The following is an 18784-nucleotide window of genomic DNA, read 5'->3' as shown; positions in this document are numbered from 1 at the left end:
CGGAAGAGCTTTTCAGTTCCGCTTCCGGCCCCGCCCCCGGCACTCAGCAAGTCTAGGGAGGTCCCGCCCTCGCACGCCTGGCGCGGCAAATGGCGGTGGCGGGAGAGGTGAACGGAGCTGTTCCTCCGTCGGGTGAGACGCTGGACGGGTTGGGAAGGTGGGGTCGCGGTTGAAGGCTCGAATGCAGCCAGAAACGTACTCAGCCCACGGCCTCGGTCGTACTTGGACACTGAGGTCAACACCTCTTCGGGACTCCGAAGGAACTTCTAGAGTCCGCACGGGGAGGCTCAGAGCTCCGGGACCGGCGGTAGTGCGGGTTTCTTAGGGGGTCCCCGCCTCTGCCGTTCAGTCGGGTAATTGCTTCTATCTGGGCTTGTGACTGAGCACCTTCGCGGGGAGTACCTGGCGCCTCAGTCTTTCGGAGCTTCAGCTATCGCACCGTGACTGGTCCATGGTCCCCTGGTTCACTGGTCTTTCCCAGTCACAGTGTTCTCAGTAGTTGGAAATCAGTCTGTTAACCACACGTTGGTCAGAGAGTCCCTGTAAAATCGTACACCCACCGTTTGTTGTTCAGTCGCTCAGTCGTGTCCGACTCTTGCCGACACCTGCCGTATGTACTCCTTTGCTTAAAACCGTTGAGTGGCTCTCTGCATCTAGAACAAAATCAAAACAACTTTGCAAAGTCACCATGGCACAACGGTTTGCAGAAGCCCGCGTGCCTAATCTCTCATCATTTCTTCTGCTCAAAGTGCTTCAGTCACTCATACTTTTATAACTCTGCACCTAATTCTTGACATCTTACGTCCTGTTCCTGAAAAAGTTGGGGTAAGGATTCCTGAAATATGAGCACTACACTATCATAGCTTTTAACCCGGCTTATCTTTCAGGCCTCAACTTAGATGCTGTTTTCCTCATAGAGGCTTTCCATAACTTTGTTATTCTCTTTTATAGCACCCTGTGCATTTCCTTTTTTGCCCTCAGGTAGTCTAATTATTTTATTTACTTTCTTTCTCTCATTAGGATCCATAAATTCTTGGAGGACAAGAACCTCCTTTCTCTTTATGGTAGTCCTCCAGTCCTAATACGGTACCTGGCATACAGAAGGTGCCTAGTAAATTTTGAGTGACTGTACCAGAGGTCTGCTCTGAAATCTGACTAGTAAAGCAATTAGGGCTTGGCAGTTGATTTCCATCCCCTCCTTGTGAATAACCAGGTGATTACACAGCTCTTGGAGAATGAGGAGGAGATCAGAGTATCCTGAATCTAGACTGTGGGCTCCTTCTGGGAGAGAGGGCAAGTCAGAGTTAATACATGATGGGATTCATGTATGGAAGATATGTAGTGTTCACCCAGAGAGGTTACAGGACATAGTTTCTGTCCTCAAGCATTTATTTAGATTTATATGAAACCAGTGACTTCTCGACAGTTCTGAAAAGACACTGTGGTCCTAGTTACAGCCTCTGCAACATCATAGATGAAAAGAGAATTCCATAAATTACAATACTTTACTTCCCCTTAACCTTTAAGTGACTTCATGATTGATTACACATGGACCAGAGGATAAGGGTTTTAGGAGTCAGCACAATATGGACCCTGTCAACATGTTTGACTTCTTGTTCAGTGGAGCTTCAGCATAATTGATTGGTTCACTGTGCATGATTTTTTAAGCCTCTCTAATCTGGTGAAGTACTTTCTCCCTCCCTTCCCCCATCTAAATCCTACCCATCTTTTAAACTTCTTTCTACTATAGCATTTGTTGGAAGTGTTTTCTAAAGCATATTACAGATTATGGTAGTTCTAGATACTCTCCCTTTTAATGACATTAGCTTATGAGATATGCAGAACTGATTCTAGCAGCGCTTTTCAATCTGTAGGTTGAAACCCTTTGGTGAGTTATTAAAACAATTTAGTGGATTATGACTTGCATGACAAATAAAAATTAAATAGAGTAGACTATATCAGAGGGTCTTGCCTACATGAAGACTAAGTAATTGTTTTGTGAAACTTTATATTGCGTGTGTTTGTTGTGTCTCAAGGTAAAATATATTTCTTACTGGGGTTGTCAGAAAGCTTGAGAACCACTAAATTAGAGACTAGATATACTGAAGTAGAGTTTTGCTGAAGGACTAATTGACTACTTTCAACCAGGCTAGTGACTGAGTCTTTTCAGAAAAGATTGTTCCCCATCCTCTAGGATAAGAATTCAATGTTTACTTAGTTTAGATGACTTCAGAAGAAAGTCAGTAACTCTGGCCGGTAAAATGCCTTGCAAATGTTTAGGGTCTTGCAGAGTTAGGCATTCTTTCTAAGGTTTACAGATGATGGATCAGTGCTTATCAAGAAATGAAGGGAAGTGTGGATTGCTATTTTTTGAATAGTAAGAGGGATGGCACTGTGAGAGGCCATGTCTGCTGAGAAGTACCTTCAGACTTTGAGCTATGGTATTTCTCTCTCAGAAATAGATCTTTGGCGGGAAACAGGCCATATAAGCCATTTATCTGGTGGCCATATAAGACATTTATCTGGTGACATTTCATTTATTCGAAGCCTTTTTTTTTTAGACGAAGAAAGTTAAAATTGCTTTTAAAATTCAATACTGAGTAGATAAGAAGTAATTGACATAACAGTAATATAATAATATAATAGTGAGGCACTAAGCATGACAGTATAATTAGAAAAAGAACAGTTACTGTTACTTTTGAAGTCCCTTGTGAAGACCTTTGATTTTGAAGGCCTTTGTTGATTCCATCCTTTTCCCTTCATTCCTGTAGATAACCACTATCATCATTCCCTGTTATGCTTTCGGTATGATCCCTGAAGACTATATTCTCTGTTGCATAATTATGAATTTCATATGAATACAATCGTGTATACTCTGTGGTTTATTTATTCTTTGGCTTGGTGTTATATTTTTAGGATTGTTCATGTTTGAATATTAGCTATGATTTATTTGCTCAGGTGAGGTTTACTTAGTTGATTTGAATTACTATTTCTTTGCATATTTCCTTAAACTAAATGTTTACTATTCTAAGACAGTATTGCTGACACTCCTTTACCACCACCCCAGTCTCTTTGTGTTCTCCCTTTTCTTCTAGCCGTTTCTTCTGCTTTATTTCTCTTCTCACCTGCCTTCACCTGAGACTGTCCTCAGGTGCAACTCTGAGGCTCCTTTGACCCCATTAAAATCATGGAGGCCTGCTGAAGTTTCTAGATAGCTTTCTGAATTTTTGTCTTAATGATTTTTGATGTTGTGTGCTGAATATAAAACTAAGTAACTCTTGATGGGAAGATTGAAATTCTGATGAACAAATATGTTCTGTGTCCCTGACATTTTCATCCATTTGAGTTCTTTTTTTTCTTCCCCTTGTCTTAAAAATTCATTTTCCTCTACGTTTTGGGGCATTATGATTTGAATAGATTTCTGACGATCAGACTTGTCTACAAGAAGTCAGCTGGCAAGGCTGCTTTTCTCTGCTAAAGCTGAGAAGCTGATTGACATCATGAAAGTCTTCTGCGGGCGGGCCAATCCGACCACAGGATCTGTGGAGTGGCTGGAGGAGGATGAGCATTATGACTACCACCAGGAGATTGCAAGGTAACAGGGTTTTGTTTTGTTTTGTTTTTCCCCACAGTTCACTGTAGCTGGGTAGGGCCGTTGATCTCAAAGCAGATGCCTTGGAATCCAGTCTGAGTGGGGAATAGATTGTCACCAAGTGCTTCTGACCAGGGCAGTGTTGCTCACCAGCAGGTCTGCTCAGCTAAGTTGGTTTGTGTGGGAGTTCCACAAAGTCATACCTGTGTGGAGAGTCAGACGTTGTGTAGCAGCCTTACCAGAGCCCCAGAGGATTTGTTTAGTGGACCAAAGAGGACCCAGGGTTCAGTAGTAGTGTCAGCAGTAGACAAGCTTATGAAATTTAATTATGACACATTTATCATATGGTTAAATTCTTTTTAATGGGAAACATGGGGGAAATGAATGTTTTTTTGCCTTTGGAGGGATGTTTGAAAGTATGTCATTGACTTACTGTTATTAAGCAATCATTAAGTGTATACAACAGTGTGTGAAGGCTGTGAATACCAAAATGAAGAAGGTAAGGTTGTGGTTCTCAAAGAACATGCAGATTTGTGGAAGAGACAGATATATAAAAAATTATGACACCATGAGATGAAGGTCAGTGGAAATAGGCACAAAAATGCATAGAAGCGTCAAGAACCAGCTGTGCTGGGAGAGTGATAATTTGAATGATTTCCCAAGTCTAAAGAGAGGGTGATTGCTTTCCAGGCAGCAGGGATTATGTGCAGACTTGCGATGAGCTAGTTTGGGGAAAGACTAGCAGGTCAGTGTGACTGGAGTGTGGTGCAAAAGTAGTGCTGTGGTGAGGGAGGCTGTTGAAAAGGTAGGTGGGGTCATGTAGTTGGTGGGAGCAAAATGCTGGAAGAGGAACACAGTTGTCTTAAGTTCTAGCTTTGCCACTTAAGTCTGTGACATTCGCCAAGCTTCTAAATGTCTCTGAGCCTCAAAGTAGTAATATGTGCCCGGTGTACAGTATAACAGTACATGCCTCAGTGTAATAACATTTATCCCATAGCATGATGCCCTTTTCTTACCATCGTTTGATGATTGAATGAAGTACAATGTTTGGTACAGAATAAGGGCTCAAGCACATTACTTTCTAAGTATTTTGGATGTTATTTTCTGAGTGATTGAGATGTTAAATAGGGAAGAAAAAAGATGAGGTTGCATTTTGGAACATCCCCTGAGAGCAGTGTGGAAAGAGTGTTGGGGGGAGCAAACAACTTGTGGGCATTTGGGTAGATATTGCAGCCCCATGGCTGAGATAGCAGAGGTGGAGAGAGGAGGAGAAAGCTTTGAGGGAGCTTAAGTTTGATAACTCTTGGGTGCAATGATGGAAAGAGAGAGAGAATTCAAGAAGCGCCAAGATTTCTGATTTGAGTAAGTGGATGGAAAACAGTTCCATCAGAAGAACACAGGAGGAATGAATGTTGTTGGGAGATGAAGATTAGTATCTGAGTTTGGCCATCCAGATGGAAATGCCAGTGGGCAGATAAATTATGAATCTGGACAGTTTGCAGTTATTAATGAGAGTTGAAGCTGGAAGAGATTGCAGGCTTTCAGAGATTGTGTGGGATGAGAAAGTTAGAGGGCTGAAGAAAGAATCCTGGACTATCTGGTGAGGCAAGACAACCAGCAGGGGATGGCCAGAGAGTGGAAAGGAAGAGAACGTTTCAGAAAGGGGAGTGTCCAGCAGGGTCAGAGAAATCCTGGCTGTTAAGTGATGGGAATGAGCTGGTGGTACTTAGGGAGAGTGATGTCAGTGGAGTGGGAGGAGTGGGTGGGTGATGAGGCAGGGAAGATCGGGTGTGAAAAGGCCCCTTTTGAGGTGAAGGAAAGTAGAAAGGACCAGATTTCAACTAAACACTCATAGGTAGGTTCATGTTAAAAACCTTGGTATGTCATTTAAAAAAAGAAGCAGCAGAACGGTTTGCTTTTGGTGCAGTGCTCCTCAAAATGTGGAGTATGAAATGCCTGTGTTATATTTGCCTGGAGCACCAGTTCAAGTGCAGATTTCCAAACTCCAGCTCCATCTTCTGGATCAGAAGTTCTTTGCGTGTATTGTGGGAAGCCACGTGTAAAAAAAAAAACCGAAAAAACTCTCCATTAATTCTGATGTTGATCGGAAGCTGGAGGCCCTCTCTTTTGTGAGAGTGCCTTAATTCTCACCTGGAACTCTCAGAAAGCATCTTTGGGCTGAATCTGCTGAGTTCTGGGGATTATCCTAACCCTGCCAGCGATTTTTCAGGTTTGTGTATTACTATGGTAGAACATACAGATAAGCAGCCCTCTTCTCTGTAGTTTGATGAGCTCTTCTTAGTTGTCCCTGATGACATAAGGGAAAGTGCCTTCACATAAACAGCAGGCATATAGATTCTCTTTCCCTGATTGCTTTTCTTGATGTTCCTTCCGTCTGCGGTTATCCCTGTATACAATTGTATGTAAGACTGTGTGAAGTATTAGACACAGCTGAGTTGTTCCTGAGGAAAAAATTATATGACGTATAACATGATCAGTACGCTAGGACTGTGGAATTACTGTGACAGGGCCAACTATCAGAGGAGTTTCAATCCAAGATTCTTTACTAAAAATAAACATGTTTCTCTAAGTTTTTTTTCCTGCAGTACGAGAGACTGACAGCTTATAGCTCTGTTAAAATAGTTTAAAATGGACCAGGATGTTTGTTTTATCTGATGTAGGAATGCCTTTATGTATGTGAATATTCTCATACGTTGATGTTTATCATTATTAGCAGAGGTTTCTAACCTATCTTTATTTTTTTTAGGTCATCCTATGCTGATATGTTGCATGACAAAGATAGGGTAAGTGTAAAAGGAAACCGTTATTTATTTATTTATCTTTTTGAAACTGTTATTTTAATGTGGTGTTTGAAACCTTCCACTAAGGGATTAGAAACTGCCCCCAGAGGCACGCTGTTAGAATGATGCAGAGAGGCAGCAGTAAGGTGCACTGCTTGGGAAAGCAGGAGTCTGGGTCCTTCTTGCTCCTCTGTTACTGACTTGAGTATGACCTTGGAGAAAATATGAGACCTCTGCAGACCTCATTTATTAGAATTTATAATGAGTGGGCTATACTAGCTGATTTCCATGATCTCTGGATAAAAAAATAGTTTCACCTGGAATAGTCACTTTGTAATTTTAAAATAGAATCTCTAGAGGTCACTGCAGACTGTATTTTGTAAAGTGTATTTGGCTTTCACTGCAGAATTACATTTCAGCTTTTCTTCTTCATTTCTGTTTCATCTGAGTTCTCTTTGTTTGAGTTATGTTACAGTTCTGATCTTATCATGGTTAGCAACCCAGGATTTCCTGGTCTCCCAGTGTGCTTAACTAGTCAGCCTCATCCGGATCATTCAGAAATTGGGAGGCTTGAAGGAGAGGGATGCAGGGCTATGCTTAAAAACTGAGCAGTGCTTGGCAGAAGGGTCAAGACACATGGTAGGGCTGGTCATGAGGCTGTGTTGGTGGCAGTGTCCCTTTTACCCAGCTGGGATAAACTGCCTGCTTGGCAACACTGTGACAGAAGGGCCTCCTTAAGCACCATTAGTGTTCAGATTACACCACAGGAGCTAGGTGCCTCCCTCATTTGTGTCAGATATCCAAGTGCCTTTGCTGATCTGCTGAGAAATTACAGAATGGGGAACAAACATTGTTGGCTTTTGACTAATCCTCTGTAGTTTAACGTTCTTGACTTCTTGTTGGACTCAGGGGCCTGTGAGCCTCTCTGATTTTTAGTGTCATCTCCAGAGAGGGTCCTTTTTGACTCAGCTTCTAGAGGATTGGCTTCCCTGGTGGCTCAGAGGTTAAAGTGTCTGCCTCCAATGCGGGAGACCCGGGTTCGATCCCTGGGTTGGGAAGATCCCTGGAGAAGGAAATAGCAACCCACTCCAGTACACTTGCAGTACACTTGCCTGGAGAATCCCACGGGCGGAGGAGCCTGGTAGGCTACAGTCCACGGGGTCGCAAAGAGCCGGACACGACTGAGCGACTTCACTTCTAGAGGATTTGGACAAATGACGTTGTCATCCATCCAGTCAGCCAAGCCAGAAAGATAATGTCTTTCCCTAATCTAAGCCTGTAGTTGATTGACCATCAAATTCTATTGTTCTTTCAAGCCCACTGCCTGCACAGCCCTCATTTACTGGTGTTGGCCCCTCTTTTCCTTCCTCTGTACAGCAGCCCTAAAACCCTTCAGGGTCCTCTTGCTGCCTTTGAGGTAAACTTCAAATTCCTTGATGGAACATTCCTGAGTCTTCATTATTTAACTCTAACTTCTATTCTCCCCTTCCCAGTTCTACACATGAGGAAGTGGAGTCAGAAGTTGCTGGTTAGTGACAGTCAAGAAGCACATGTTTCTCTGTACTTTTGTATGGTTCCTTCCATTTTGTTGTTGTTTTAAAACACTTCTATTATCCCATAAAATTATCTCATGTTGGTATTCAGTCCTGGTACTCAACCTTCTGGTTGCCCCCCTCCCCCAAGGCAACCACTGATAGGTTTTCTGTCTGCATAGTTTTTGCCTTTTTTGGAAATTTCATCTAAATGAAATCATATAATATGTAGTCTCTATGTGTCTTTTTTCCTTCATTCATCATTTGAGGGTCATTCATGTTGAGTGTGTTAGTATCTATTTCTTTGTATTGCTGAGTAATACTCCATCATACGGATATACTGTATTCTATCCATTTACCAATTGATAGACATTTGGATTGTTTCCAGTTTTTGGCTGTTTTGAATAGTCCTGCTTTGAACATTCACATGTAAGTCTTTGTGTGGACATGTTTTCATTTCTTTCATGTAAATATATGCGAGTAGAATTGTTGGGTCTATGTGTTGAGTGTACATTATTTAACTTTGTAGTTTTAATATATTTGGAAGGCAAATAAGCACATGAAACGATTTTTTTCTAATGACTAATGGTGTCAGACATCATTTTATGTGCTTATTTGCCATGGAAATGTCATCTTTAGTGTAGTCTAGGATTATGGACACACATAGGACTCTTTATGGATACTGCCAGTTGTCTTTTAAGAGGCTCCAGTAGTAGCTTCAAAGTTGGATAATTAAAAAGTGATAGCTGTGCACATTTCATTGTCTTTTTTCTTTATGTCAGGAGAAAAGATATTTCTGATGTGCTAAATAAACATGTGGAGGTAAATTAGCAGCATGACTAATTTAGTCATTGCCATCAGTCACCGTCAGACAACAATCAATAACTTCAAGTTACATTTTGTGTTTTTTGTGTCGTGTGATGGTTTTGTATGTTAAGAAAATTGAAAAAGTATTGCAGGTGTTTTAGTATTTGTTGTATAGAAAATATAACTTTTTTAAGTTACAAAAATTAAAAGTGATAGCTCATTTAATGGATATTATTTGGCACATATCCCAACCCTTGTTTGCTGTTGAGGATGCTGCTGATGAGGGCTCTCAGGTGATCAGCTCACAGATTGAACTGAAGCTCCCCAACCAGCTCCTAGATTTGCTGTCTTTCCATTACCCCACAGCCACAGCTACACAGAGAAATCTGCACCCTTCTGCTTTTTGTGGAGATAGTGTATTTGATGTTCATTTTCCTAGTTAAACAATTCTATCAGTTGCCATCCTGATTTTTTGTTTTTTAACTTTTTTTCTTTCTTTGCCATAAAAAGCACATAATGTAAAATGCCATACTGATTTTTTCCAAGACAAAAATGCAATTACTTTAGGAGTCAAATATTTCTGTGAGGCTTATTGTGAAAAATAATAGTCCCCCGACAAAACATTTTTATGCTTACACTCAGAGGCAACCTCCTTTCTTCTCTTTGAGTTGTTTATGTTTACTTCCAGACCTAAATAGCTATTATCTATTGACTTCCCACTGTGAGAGCTAAGAATTTGATATTCTTTCAGCTCCTCCTTCCCACTCGTTCTTCTTTCCTTCCAGCGCAGTTATAATTTTTGCAAAATTAACATTCAGTGTTTCAGTAGGCAAGTCATTTAAATTCTTTATGCCTCTGTTTTCTCATCTGTAAAATAGGGATAACAATAATACCTCCTTTTGTGATGAGGTAAATGTTTATATAAACGTGTGTTAGTTAAAATTGTGTTGACTTTATTAGGCATGTGTAAATACTGTTCACAGTTGAGCTATGTGATAATTTTGATTGCTTTTCCTTTCTTGCATTATTCTTTGTTAATAATTAACTTATTTTGCTTTGTGTTTTATGTAGTCATCCTTTTATGCCCGGACTTTCTCCCGGTAGTCTAAAATTTCTTTCCAAAGGAAGGTCAAAACAATCGGCTGTTCTGTCAGTTTCATCTTAGAGATTGTTTCTGGGGTCATTTTCTCCGGCCTCAGTCTGGACTAGGTGCGTTCTAGACCTGCTGTGTATCTGTCGTCCTGGGATTCTTGTTGTCTATAGATTTCCTTTGCTCCTCTTTTTGTATTGAGTCCTCTATTTTCTGGGTCCCCTGTATTCCTCTTTGGTTCCCTCGCTCTTGAGTGAAGCTCATCCTTTATCACATTACTCTGAGAGGGTTCATGGGCAGTAAGGTTTTTGAGGCTTGGCTTATCCAAAAACTTCTTTATTCTGTCCTCACACTAAGGGCTGGATTCTAGTTTGGAAGTCACTTCACTTCATAGTTTTGACATTATCACTCCATTTGCTTTTAGAGTTCGGTGTTGCTCTTTTGATATATTCTTTTCTTTTTGCCGGCACCACACAGCCTATGAGATCCTAGGGCCAGGTACTTAATTAGCCAAAGTGTTACAGAGGAAAAAATATATATATATCTGATTAAATTACCAAGGACCTGAACTAAAACAAAAACAATTTCCTGAAAAGAAAACATTTTTTAGCCCAGGAAGCTGTATGAATTAAGAGTCTAGTGAGGAAACCAAAAGCCACATTATATGTTTCAATGGGCTCCCCTGGTGGCTTAGTGGTAAAGAATCGCCCCTGCCAATGCAGGAAACATGAGTTCAGTCCCTGCGTCTTGAAGATACCCTGGAGGAGGAAATGGCAACCCACTCCAGTGTTCTTACCTGGAAAATTCCATGAACAGAGGAGTCTGGTGGGCTACAGTCCATGGGGTTGCAAAGAGTCAGACACAACTGGGCCCACAAGCATATGCATCTGTTTCAAGAGAAGGAATTGGTTACACGGGTATGGGAGGACTGGGAAGCACCAGGGTAACCTTGTGGTAGTAATTGCAGGAAGCAGTTCCTTTACCTGGGGATACAAAGGGGGAAGACTGGAGTTCCCAGAACCTAGACGTGTGGAGGAGAGTCCTGTGGAGCTGATGCTCAGATCTCTGAAGGGAATCGCTGCTCGAGTGCTGCTTCTAGCTCTGAAGGGCCTGAGGAGAGTGCGCATGCGGGAAGGAACAAGCTTCCTCCATCCTCTAGTTCCCCTGTTGTCCAGTCCTCTAAAAGCTGGAAAGAGGAGAATGTGGTTTGCAGAGCGTGAGCCTCAGCATCTCTGAGCAGAGTATGCAAGAGTGGGTGTGGAGGGGAGAGGCAATTACTTTATAAATTTAAGAGGCTGACCCAGTGCTCCTGGAGCCTCGGGAGGCCTGTCCAACTCAGCCAGTGCAAGCCACAGAGGCCACGGGGTTGGGACTTAACTCTGCTGCTGCCAACCGTGACTCTAGAACTTCGCAAAGCACTTATAATAACTGGTATGAAGTAACAGTCGTTTCTCCCTTTCTCTTAGAATATGAAATACTACCAGGGCATCCGGGCTGCTGTGAGCCGGGTGAAGGACAGAGGACACAAGGCCTTGGTTCTTGACATTGGCACTGGCACAGGACTCTTGTCAATGATGGCGGTCACGGCTGGTGCCGACTTCTGCTATGCCATTGAGGTGAGCCACACTCTTCATGTGTATGTTCTGTGTCCTGTGTGGAAAGTCTGTTGTGTCCCTTGCGCTCTCCCCATCCGTTTGTTCACAGACATGCATGGAGCGTTTGCTCCATGCCAAGCATAGCGCCAGGTTCTGAGAACATAGGGATGAATCACACACCATTCTTTCCTCCAGGAGCTCATTTTCTTCCCTGAAAACAGTGATTCTCAGCCTTTACTGAATATCAGAATCACTGAGGAGCTCTCAAAAAATTCTAATGCCTAGTCAGTAGTTGTCCTGCACTCCCCCGCCCCTGATTTTAATTAATAGTTCTGGGATGTGGCCTGAGCATTGGAATTTTTTAAAGTGCATCAAGGTTGAGATCTACTACCATAAATGTCCTGACAGAGCCAGCTATCTTACTGCATTTATCCATAGTTTGGCAATCTGCCATTTCACTCCTTTAATAAAATATTAAACAAAATTATTTTTCTGGTAATGCAAATAATATGCTTCTCAGGTGGCATTTATGGTAAAGAACCCGCCTGCCAATGCAGGAGATGCAAGAGATGCAGGCTGGATTCCTTGATCAGAGATACCCTGGAGCTGGAGGAGGGCACAGCAACCCACTCCAGTATTCTTGCCTGGAGAATCCCATGGACAGAGGAGCTTGGTGGGCTACAGTCCATAGGGCTGCAAGGAGTCAGACGAGACTGAAACAGCTTAGCACACATGTGTGCGTGTGTGCAGTGTGAATAATGCATACCACTATAGGAAATTTGGTAAATATAAAAAAGTGTATTGACTCAATATATAAACCATTGTTAAAATTTTGGTGTATTTTGCCCTAAAATTTGTTTCATATGGTGATTAAGTTGCAGACGACAAAGTCCCAAAATAACAGTGGCTTAAACAGAAGTTTTTTGCTTTCTCCCATAAAGTATAGAAGTCAGCACTCTAGGGTGTTCTGCCTAGACTCCTTCCAGCACCTGCCCCCCACCCCCATGTCTACAGGGTGGCCCTCAAGCTTATGGTCTAGAAGGGTGACAGTTTAGGCCGAGGGAGTACCATGGTGTGTTTGGGAACAGTGTTGTCTAGAGTTGTGGCCAATGGTGTCATGGTAGAAAAACCCAGAAAGGTAGATTGTAGCCAGACTCCGGAAGACCTGAATGTCACGTTAAAGACTTTAATATCTTGAGTTAGGTGTTAATGGGCTTCAAGTTTCTGTGATAGTCCAACTATCATGTGATAGTTCAATGATAGTAATAAGGTTGTGTGTGTGTGCACCTGCGTGCAATTCTATACACTTGTCTCAGGATTTCATTAAAATGATTAAGGGTCATTCTTTGCCTTTGGGGGTGTCATCAAGGCTCTGAGCTGATACAGAGAAATCAGTGTTTGAGGACGGTTGCCTTGATAGCCTCAAGTAGATTTTATCTTCATAAGTGAAGAGGCCAAGGTGCACAGAGGTTGAACTCTTAAGTCCCACAGTTAATAAGTAGAGAGGCTAGACCTGGATCTTGGTCTTTTGGCTCCTAATTTGGTGCTCACTCCACACTGGTGGCTTTGATAGGATGGTGTGTGTGTGAAAGAGAGAGTGCTAGTGTGGGTGTCTAGGGTAGAGGCAGGGATGCCATTGACCGGTAAGAGGAATTCCTCTTTCCAGTAACTTATTTTGTGGGAAAGACCCTGCATTTCATTTTGGACATGTTACGTATGGGACAGCTGTTGGGACAGGAGCCAGTACCTTTGTGGACTGCTAGTGAAAAATACAGGATGAGAACATACTTTTTGATAGAATTGGTAGAATTGTTTTCTTAGGTTTTTCCATATTTCCATCTCACTTACCTGGATTTCTAATTCTCTTGCTGTTCTGGCTTGTGACTCTCAGACCTCTTCCATTTGACTCTTAAGGTCTTTATGGTGGCCTCCCAGTTTTTGCTCCAGTGACTACCTGTTTGATTCTTTGGTCTTCGTGTCTTTGGACTGCCCTGTGGTTTTCAGCTGTGCCTGAACTGCATGGCAACAGGAAAGACAGGTCCAGAAGAATGAGTGAGAGAGAACCTGATGGTCCCTAGAGACGGAAATCTGAACCTTTTGAGGGTGGTGTGTACAGTGGATTTGGGACTCACTTGCTAAAGATATGACATGTAAAGCTGGCAGTGTAGGGGGTTGTCCAGGGAGAGAGAGTAGACTGAAAAGAGCAAAGGCGGGATGTGTTCAGGGGGCTGAGGGAACAAGAGTGGCCATGAAGTCAAGTCCAGACAGAAACGAAGAGACCCTGGAAGGCAGGTGCTGATGGTGTGGAAGTCACGGGAAGGAGGGAATGACCAGCGAGTGTGGATGTTCCTAGAGCAGCACTGTCTATTGGAACTTTCTGATGGTGAAAATCTATGACTGTGCTGTCCAGTATCATGGTCCCTGGCCACATGTGGCTGCTAAGCACTTGAAATGTGACTAGTAGGCCTGAGAAGCTGACATTTTTAAATACTACTCAATTTTAATCCATTTACATTTAAATAACTACATGTGGCTACTGTATTAGTGCGGGTATGGAAGTTAAGCAGAATGGGGACTGAGAAAGCTGTGGGTTGGCAGCTAAGAGGTTATTGGTGACCCCCTTTAGGTGATATTTTCAGGAGAGTAGAGTTGAGGATTGGATGGAATATAAGAAATCACAGGCATTGTCTGCAGGCTTCTCTTTTAGTACATTTGAAAAGGAAGGAATGTTGGGGAAGGTGTATTGGTTACAGAGACTTCTGTGGCAAAATGCCTTGAAAACCAAGCATGATCCTGGCTTCTTCATTTTCTTTCTCCTTTTTAAGGGCAAAAAGAACTTACCCAGGAGTCTCTAGCAAACCTCTCCTTGGATATATCATTGGCCAAAATACAGTAAAATGCTGTTTATTTCATTTACTTGGCAAGAAAGATTCACTTGCTCTTAGACCAGACAGTACATCCCTTGAAAGAAAATCAGTTCTCCAAACTGATTTGAGGGCTAGGGGAGAACACAGGATGATGATGTTGAGAAATCAGCTTCGGGGTTCATTTGATAGTGTTTGAGGTGAGTTCTTGGTGGCTGAGGAAGAGGCTGTGAAGGACAGACTCTGCAGGGTCAGCGGAGGAGATGAATGATAGGGGCCGGGAGGGCTGAGAGGATGGTAAGAGTACGTGATACTTTTGGGGTGGAGGCAGACTGATTGGTGAGAATTGAGGGTCTGAGGCCCTCCAACGACATCAAAACCATCAAACTAGAGCCTTGAAATAATTTGAAACAGATTGTGAAGGTTTTTTTCCCCTACCTGAGCACATATTCATTGTAGAAGTATATAGCGTTTTCCTCTTGATTGTAATAGAAATATGCTTTTGTGGCAGAAAATATAGGTGGATGCAGAAAAGGTTTTAGAAAAAAATGGAAATCTTGTCATTATGACTGGTTACTTTATCATTTTCTAAAATCAAAATCATTTCTAAATTGCAAAATCATTTCTAAAATGCAAAAAGGCAAAATGGTTGTCTGAGGAGGCTGAGAAAAGAGGAGATGTGAAAGGCAAAGGAGAAAAGGAAAGGTATACCCATCTGAATACAGAGTTCCCAAGAATAGCAAGGAGAGATAAGAAAGCCTTCCTAAGTGAACAATGCAAAGAAATAGAGGAAAACAATAGAATGGGAAAGACTAGACATCTCTTCAAGAAAATTAGAGATACCAAGGGAACATTTCATGCACAGATGGGCACACTAAAGGACAGAAATGGTATGGTGCTAACAGAAGCAGAAGATATTAAGAAGAGGTGGCAAGAATACATAGAAGAACTATGCAAAAAAGATCTTCATGACCCAGATGACCATGATGGCGTGATCACCCACCTAGAGCCAGACATCCTGGAATGTGAAGTCAAGTGGGCCTTAGGAAGCATCACTGTGAGCAAAGCTAGTGGAGGTGATGGAATTCCAGTTGCACTATTTCAAATCCTAAAAGACGATGCTGTGAAAGTACTGCACTCCATACGCCAGCAAATTTGGAAAACTCAGCAGTGGCCACAGGACTGGAAAACGTCCGTTTTCATTCCAATCCCAAAGAAAGGCAATGCCAAAGAATGTTCAAACTACCACACAATTACACTCATCTCACACACTAGCAAAGTAATGCTCAAAATTTTCCAAGCCAGGTTTCAACAGTATGTGAACCGAGAACTTCCAGATGTTCAAGCTGGATTTAGAAAAGACAGAGGAACCAGAGATCAAATTGCCAGCATTTGTTGCCTCTTTGAAAAAGCAAGAGAGTTACAGAAAAACATCTCCTTCTGCTTTGTGACTACACCAAGCTTTTGACTGTGTGGGTCACAACAAACTGTGGAACATTCTTCAAGAGATGGGAATACCAGACCACCTGACTTGCCTCCTGAGAAATCTGTATGCAACAACAGTTAGAACCAGATATGGAACAACAGACTGGTTCCAAATCGGGAAGGGCGTACGTCAAGGCTGTATATTGTCACCCTGCTTATTTAATGTATATGCAGAGAACATCATGTGAAATGCGGGGATGGATGAAGCACAAGCTGGAATCAAGATTGCTGGGAGAAATATCAATAATGTCAGATATGCAGGTGACACCACCCTTATGGCAGAAAGTGAGGAGAAACTAAAGTGCCTCTTGATGAAAGTGAAAGAGAAGAGTGAAAAAGTTGCCTTAAAACTCAACATTCAGAAAGCTAAGATCATGGCATCTGGTCCCATCACTTCATAGCAAATAGATGGGGAAACAGACTATTTTGGGGGGCTTCAAAATCACTGCAGATGATGACTGCAGCCATGAAATTAAAAGATGCTCGCTCCTTGAAAGAAAAGCCATGACCAACCTAGACAGCATATTAAAAAGCAGAGTCATTGCTGACAAAGGTCTGTCTAGTCAAAGCTATGGTTTTTCCAATGGTCATGTATGGATATGAGAGTTGGACTATAAAGAAAGCTGAGCACTGAAGAATTCATGCTTTTGAACTGTGGTTTTGGAGAAGACTACTGAGAGTTCCTTTTACTGCAAGAAGATCAAACCAGTCAATTTCCTGAATATTTAGGAAATGAGTCCTGAATATTCATTGGAAGGACTGATGCTGAAGCTGAAACTCCAATTCTTTGATCACCTGATGTGAAGAGTTGACTCACTGGAAAAGACTCTGTTGCTGGGAAAGATTGAAGGGAGGAGGAGAAGGGGACAACAGAGGATAAGATGGTTGGATGACATCACCAACTTGATGGAGATGAGTCAGAGCAAGCTCTGAGAGTTGGTGATACACAGGGAAGCCTGGCATGCTGCTGTTCATGGGGGCAAAGAGTCGGACACGACTGACCACCTGAACTGAAATTTTCCTCTATGTGTGTGTGGCTGCATGTGCGTCTGTATGTTTCATGCAGTGATGTGGTCGGAGCTATGCAATCTAAATTGGGCAGGTGGGAAATTAAGAGATAGAGGAGCTTATGTTTAGGGACACGTGAAGGGTTAAGGGAAGACTTCCATCAGGAGGGGATTTGTGCCCTGAAAAGTTGGGTTTGCTTAGGCAGGTGGTAGTAGGGCAGAGAAGGCTCAGGCTGGCCTTCTGCCTGTACAGTGAGGAGATGAGTGTGGCTGTAGCATTGGAAGTGTATGTGTGTATTGGGGGGGGGGTGGTGGGAGGGGAGGAAGGCTGGGTAAAAGTAAGGTGGTCCATAGTATGGAGGGCCTCAGATACCATAAGAGAATATAGGCTTTGTTCCACTAGCAGTGGGGATTTGAGGCAGTTTTGAGCAGGAGGGTGACCTGCTCACACTTCATATCTAATATAGACACACATTTGGAGATGCATTTAAATTACATAGGTGAAATCTTGTGTATTTAGATCAAAATAGCCCAACAAAATATTTTGCCTATATCAAAAGGTAACAAAGGTACATTTTGTGTATTCAGGAAGAAATTCCATAATGGAGGCCTCTTTTACTTCAAATCATAGGACGAGAATCAAGGTATATCTTGCTAACCAGGTGTTCAGTTCAGTCACTCAGTTGTGTCCGACTGTGACCCCATGAACCATAGCACGCCAGGCCTCCCTGTCCATCACCAACTCCTGAAGCCTACCCAAACTCAGGTCCATTGAGTCGGTGATGCCATCCAACCATCTTATCCTCTGTCATCCCGTTCTCCTTCCCTCAATCTTCCCCAGCATCAGTGTCTTTTCCAATGAGTCAGCTCTTCGCATCAGGTGGCCAAAGTATTGGAGTTTCAGCTTCAACATCAGTCCTTCCAGTGAACACCCAGAACTGATCTCCTTTAGGATGGACCTGTTGGATCTCCTTGCAGTCCAAGGGACTCTCAAGAGTCTTCTCAAGCACCACAGTTCAAAAGCATCAATTCTTCAGCACTCAGCTTTCTTTATATAGTCCAGCTCTCACATCCATACATGACTACTGGAAAAACTGGGTATTAGGATGTTATTTAACTTACTGCTTATTTTTATTTGGGTTTTCACTAATTTCTAGGTTTTCAAGCCTATGGCTGATGCTGCTGTGAAGATTGTGGAGAAAAACGGCTTCAGTGATAAGATTAAGGTTATCAATAAGCATTCCACTGAGGTGACTGTAGGACCAGGTGAGAGCAACACATCTTGTGACAGAAGCTTTACTTGCTCTTGTGGGAGAGAGAAAATGGTTTATTCCAGTTTCTGGGGGAATGTACCCAGGTAATTGCACACAATTGGGACCTCTCCATGTGCTGGTGTGAAGATAAGCACATCTCTATTAGTTTATTTCTCCACTAATTAAAATAAATGAGGAATGAGTAAACCAGAGCTAATCAAGTATACGAGTGTTGATGTAAACAAATGAAACCTTTTGCTTAAGTTGAAATACTTGTCTGGCTCAATTTATCTGGTTTTGAGTTTTATTAGACAGAAGCGAAATAGTGAAAGGTTGACAGTGAGAGGTTCGCTTAGTTCCAGTATCCTGTCTCAGTATCCAGCGTAAGAGATTTTCCTGTGTAGTTTGGTCTTCCGGTTTTCAGAATATTTTTTATAGTCTGGGAATTTGAATCAGACTTTTGACATTTCACATGCTACTGATACTGGGAGAGCACAGTGAAAAAGATTTACAAGAGAAACTTCTAGCATGAGGTTATGGATATTAAACATGCAGTATTTTAAAAGAAACATCTACCTAAATTCAGCATTTTTCTCGCATTTGAAAAGCTTTTTTTTATGGAGGTTCTGGAATGTGCACAAAAGAAGGGATTGATATTCCCTTTACTTATTTTTAAAGTGTACCGTACATACACAGATCATCCCATTTTTAATCAACATTATTGGGGTATGATTTTTTTATTTATTTATTTGGCCACA

The 18784-nt window shown here is 42.2% G+C and overlaps 1 protein-coding gene and 1 non-coding gene across 5 annotated transcripts in view; both read left to right on the top strand.

The window, feature by feature from the left end:
• Positions 1–36: 36 nt before the first annotated feature.
• Positions 37–18784, top strand: part of PRMT7 (protein arginine methyltransferase 7) — a 39624-nt gene continuing 20876 nt past the window's right edge. For all 4 annotated transcript variants that reach the window (XR_008683982.2, XM_055412457.2, XM_088830112.1 and 1 more), the window contains exons 1-5: positions 37–132; positions 3418–3595; positions 6360–6396; positions 11289–11438; positions 17931–18039. Coding sequence is in view for 3 of the 4 variants with exons in the window: in XM_055412457.2 (XP_055268432.2) it covers positions 3501–3595; positions 6360–6396; positions 11289–11438; positions 17931–18039 (391 nt within the window). In the remaining variant the exon portion in view is untranslated. The remainder of the gene's footprint in view (positions 133–3417; positions 3596–6359; positions 6397–11288; positions 11439–17930; positions 18040–18784) is intronic.
• LOC129547378 (small nucleolar RNA SNORA19) lies at positions 8674–8802 on the top strand. The gene has a single exon (XR_008684055.2). It is a non-coding gene; the product is annotated as a small nucleolar RNA SNORA19 (small nucleolar RNA).

The sequence above is a fragment of the Moschus berezovskii genome, chromosome 22 (genome assembly GCF_049115385.1).
Source record: "Moschus berezovskii isolate FMDL1 chromosome 22, NW_MosBer_1.0, whole genome shotgun sequence".
Classification (NCBI taxonomy): domain Eukaryota; kingdom Metazoa; phylum Chordata; class Mammalia; order Artiodactyla; family Moschidae; genus Moschus; species Moschus berezovskii.
This window is presented reverse-complemented; position numbering and strand designations above follow the sequence as displayed.